Consider the following 4,848-nt stretch of genomic DNA (forward strand, 5'->3'; position numbering starts at 1 on the left):
GATGAAATAAACTGGACGTGTACACGAAAATAATAAATTCTATACAAATTTAAAAAACAACCCAAGCTACTTTTATATAATATAATAATAATAGTTGCAAACAATTCAGTTTTCCAATATGTGTTCACTCGTTCAAAACTCTTTTGGTTAATGAGGTTATGGCCGTGCAAAGTGATATTTAAAAAATTTGCACGGCCACAACTTCTCTAAATTTCTTAACATTTAACAACATCGAGCTGAAAAACAACAAATATATTTCATGTTATATCAGTAAATTCTTGATTGAAAGATTTAAATGATCGACTGAACATGAGCGAATACACATTTTTCAACATAATTTTTTACAATAACTTTTCGCCCATATTATTATTCTTATTTGGAGCAGAGATGTCAAAGCGCACCGATTTCCAGACCTTCTGAAATAACAGATGTGATTACTTAAACCACCATTTGAATGGGTCAGAATAAAAATCCGACTTGTACGCAGAGTCTATAAAAGTGGAACACAGTTTGATAGAAACTGATGTAAAAATTTATTTATTTTTTAAAATAGAATGGAAATAACATGCAAATTATCTGGTTGATTTCTTTACCGAAAGTGAGTTATTTATTAATTTATGTAAAATGTCGATTGTTTGTTGATCATTTTATATTTTCATTTGAGTGTTTTTCTTCAGAACTACGAAGAAAATCTTTATGGCAGATATGTTGTATAACTGCGTAATGGATCGCAAACAACTGAATTTTACAGTTTTATTATAAACTTAATTGACGTCATAGGCAAAAAAATATAATGGTATTTACCTCAAATATTTTGAAATTTCGATAAAATTGTATTTTCAACAACATAATGAACCAACATTTACGTAATTCTAATTTTATTTACAATTCAATGAAATTCGATAGTAGAGCAGAGGAGATCAAAATAAGTATTTAATTGAATAGAACTTTTGACGTAACACACATTATAAATAGCGATAAACAATTTCGAATGTAAACGAATATCAACTTTTCACGTAAAAGATATTCAATATCAAAAGATAATCTCAACAACGTGCACAATGTGCTCAATTTTGATGAAAATGCAAATGACGATAATGTTGGTGGACAAAAATATAATTCACTTCGTTAAAATACTTCTAAAAATTAACTATATCATCAATGTGATGTGATGAGATGAGATGAGTGATGAGAAACCCAACTGAAACCAAAAAGAGTCGAATGTTTTGAAATCCCAATAAACGGCAATGGAGTGACATTGACCCGACACAAAACATGATTTGATAAAAAGGCAGATTGAAAACGATTTGTCGTTATGATGGCTTATGTTGGCGAGAGGGACACAGCACCATATTTGTTATCATCCAAGGAGTATGCGTCGGCAATAAATGAAGTTTGTTTTTCTTGTTGCGTTGGAAAAACACATGAGTTGCTCCCATGCTCCCACATTGACTTTATTTTTGTATAAATTAATTTGCTACCCTAAAGGCGATTCAGCAGTAATTAACTTAATTTCTGCAATCAATTCAGCCGCCGTAGACCATTATCGTTCTTTTTACAGGCTATACAATCATTTATAGATGTATCTCTGTCTCAGTCCCTCTTCGTGCAGCTATGTAATACGAATCTTTATTTTTCTTCTCAGTTGCCTTAAATTGACATAGAAAGGCAACGAGAAACAGCTTTAACTCACAACCGATGAAGATTTTCTATCCATTTTTGTATCAAATATGACATATTTTCCAATTGGCCCCGATTTAGCTATGGAAGAAATTAGATCACATTAAATGAAGTGTAAACAAGATACATCATTTGATGGCAATATTAAATGGTAAATCGAAAAGGTTGTCGAGATTTATGCTTCAATATGATCAAACAAAATTCTCACCAATCGCCAAATTCGACTCAAGGCGTTCGTATTCCTTTTTTTATATTTAGCGTGATATCAATATGTTTATGCAAGAAACAAACCTGTAATTTATTTTGTCATATTTTGATAGGAATTCTTTACAGTCACTTTTGATTTTTATGTGTCTATATGCGAAGAAATTTAAAATTAATCAAGATGAAAACATGGGCAAATTGTGGTCATGAAACAAAGCATGTTTTTTGCCCACTCAATCGAATTGAGTTGTATGAGCTTCTGTATTTAAAGACGAATAATATAAATTTTCTTTGCCTTAAACAGCTAGTCAGGTTGGTAATCAGTTGAGATTCAATAAGTAGTATCGTATGTACGCCACTAACAAATTCACAATGATTGATTGAAAAATTAACATTACAACCATATAGCGATTTCCAGACTGTGGTTACCGATGAACGTAAATGCGGTGATATAATTATCTTTATTTTGATATTTTTTTAGTGACAATAAGTTTTTGCTAATTTTGTGATATACTTAATCAAAGCCAATAACAGTAAGTGATAATAATTAAAGCGATTTGTTCAGTTTTCCGCCAAGATCTGTAAAACATGTTTGAACATCATAAATTATTAATAAAGCATTTCTTTTCAGTTGAACCAATTTCCGATAAGAATTTGATACTCAATTGATAATCAGTAGTTTCCGTACTGCACACAATTTCACACCAACAAATTAAAATGATTCATCGCCATTGAATTTCATAGTTTTTGGAGTGGTTGGCAATCAAAACGAAAAATTACCGAATAAATAGCCATACAATTCGCTGAGGTTTTCAGTTAACAAGCAATATGAAAGCGATAAACATAGTCAGTTTGGCACTTTGTACTTTGTGTGTTTTGGCCGACATTAAAGTTCCAAAAATCAATTCTACAACTCTCATACTTGGTGGCAAAAATGCCAAAGAAGGACAATTTCCATATCAAGTGTCACTTCGCTATCAAGGATTTCATTTTTGCGATGGTTCTATCATTAATAACAGGTGTGTAGTAAAATTCAAATTAATTTCAAATTTTTGCTGAAATAAAATGGCAAAACATATAGTTTAAGTTAGTTATTCTTTGGTGCTTTTATTACTAGGTTTATTTTGACAGCAAACAAATCCCAGGAGTTCAGCCATTTACCCTTGACAATTTGTATTTTATCGGTGCAGAAATATTTGACCTTGAAAACTGTGCTAGGATTTTCCGGGAGAATTTAATTCCCAAAGTTACTGAATCAAATATATGCATTTCAAGTCCAAAGGCAGTGGGAGTATGTATGGGTGATTCTGGTAAATAAGATCATTTACAATATGCCGAATAACGAAACAATCACTTTTATTTAAATAAATTTTTATATGAATAGGTGGTCCATTGGTTGATGCAAGAGATCCCAAAAATAAAGTATTGGTTGGAATTATTTCCTGGAGCATACCTGTTAGTATTTTTAACGAAACATCCCATTATCCCATAATAAATAATATACTAGATAGATAACTGGAAACTAATATTGAAAAAATGTAATTCTAATTGATAGTGTGGCACTAAATATCCAGACGTTTTTACACGTGTTTATTCATATGCTAGTTGGATTGAAAGTGTAATGGCAAAACATGTGCCGAAGCCGACAGAAGCGCCACCAACAGAAGTGGCATCAACCGAAGCGCCAACACGAGAGCCACCGATAATAACACAATTTCGATGCAACGAAAAAGTGGCAATAATTGAATGGGAAGCACGTGGAAAAAATATTAAATACTATACTATTCAAAAAAAATCATCTAAAGAATATTGGTGGACTACGGCTGCTGATTATATTAAATATACACATCATAAGATTTCTCAACCAGAAAAAGGTTTCACGTTCCGTGTGATTGCAAAATATATAGATGGAAAATCAAGTCAACCAAGTGAACCAACCACAAATTGTCCATTTAAACCCAATTCAGCTGGTCTAATTCGTATGAGTCCTGTATTACTTTTTGTTTACGCAATTTTATTTATTTAAATTGCGTATATGTATTTATTTAAATAAGAATAAAAAAAATCAACAAAAAAATATTTAATTGAGTCGATGCCATTTCATTAAATTCAGAATAAATAATCTATAAAATTGGTTTAATTAAAATTCAATATACAACTATGTGCTCTACTGTGAATAGAATTGATTATCTATTTAGGCAAGTTCAATTATTCGAAACTAAAATATGGTATTCATGTAGTAACAAGAACTGCCTGTGAAGCGTTTGATAGCTGAAAATGTGTTGTTTGATAGATGATGAATCGGACTATGTCATTTGATAAGGTATTTTGATATATTATACTGACTACATGACACTAAATATGACCAATTTACAAAATGTGATGAAATTACATTAATTTTGAAGAAATTGATAAGAATTGACGACCTCACTAATATCATATGAATACACTTATTTTTTGTTCACGAAATTTCATTGTCTTTGATAACTCAGTGTCGCAATTTTTTCCAAATCTATTTTTGTAGTAAACCACGATGCTTTTGTGTTTGAGTTTTTTTTAACACTTCTATCAAAATCAAACAAAGTATAACTTTTCCTCGGTTTTTGTTTCAACATTTTATTAAAAAACTCATTCAAGGAGTCAAAGAAAAAAGTCCTTGCAATTTGACATTTACCGGTTGACTGCAGAGGTATTTGACCTTGAAATGTGTGCTAAGATTTTCCCAAAAGTGTATGTTACTGAATCGAATATATGTATAATACACAGGGATTGTTCCTCTGAGGAGGAGGAATGGTGAGGAGGAAAATGAGGAGGAGGAGGAGAGCGAGGAGGATCCTCCTCCTCAACTGAGGAGGAAAATGTTTTTAGCTAAAAATGATATTTTTGTGATAAAAATAGCCCTTTGAGCAAAAAAAACTTTTCCTCCTCAGTTGAGGAGGAGGATCCTCCTCGCTCTCCTCCTCC

At 31.5% G+C, this 4,848-nt stretch overlaps 1 protein-coding gene across 1 annotated transcript; it reads left to right on the forward strand.

The window, feature by feature from the left end:
• Positions 1–2,712: 2,712 nt before the first annotated feature.
• LOC116343089 lies at positions 2,713–3,910 on the forward strand. The gene is made up of 4 exons (XM_031770986.1): positions 2,713–2,903; positions 3,016–3,194; positions 3,269–3,339; positions 3,440–3,910. Exons 1-4 carry the CDS (start codon positions 2,713–2,715, stop codon positions 3,908–3,910), a joined length of 912 nt encoding a protein of 303 aa, XP_031626846.1.
• The last annotated feature ends 938 nt before the right edge of the window (positions 3,911–4,848 follow it).

The sequence above is a fragment of the Contarinia nasturtii genome, unplaced genomic scaffold (genome assembly GCF_009176525.2).
Source record: "Contarinia nasturtii isolate CC-2019 unplaced genomic scaffold, AAFC_CNas_1.1 Cnas_scaffold_928, whole genome shotgun sequence".
NCBI lineage: Eukaryota > Metazoa > Arthropoda > Insecta > Diptera > Cecidomyiidae > Contarinia > Contarinia nasturtii.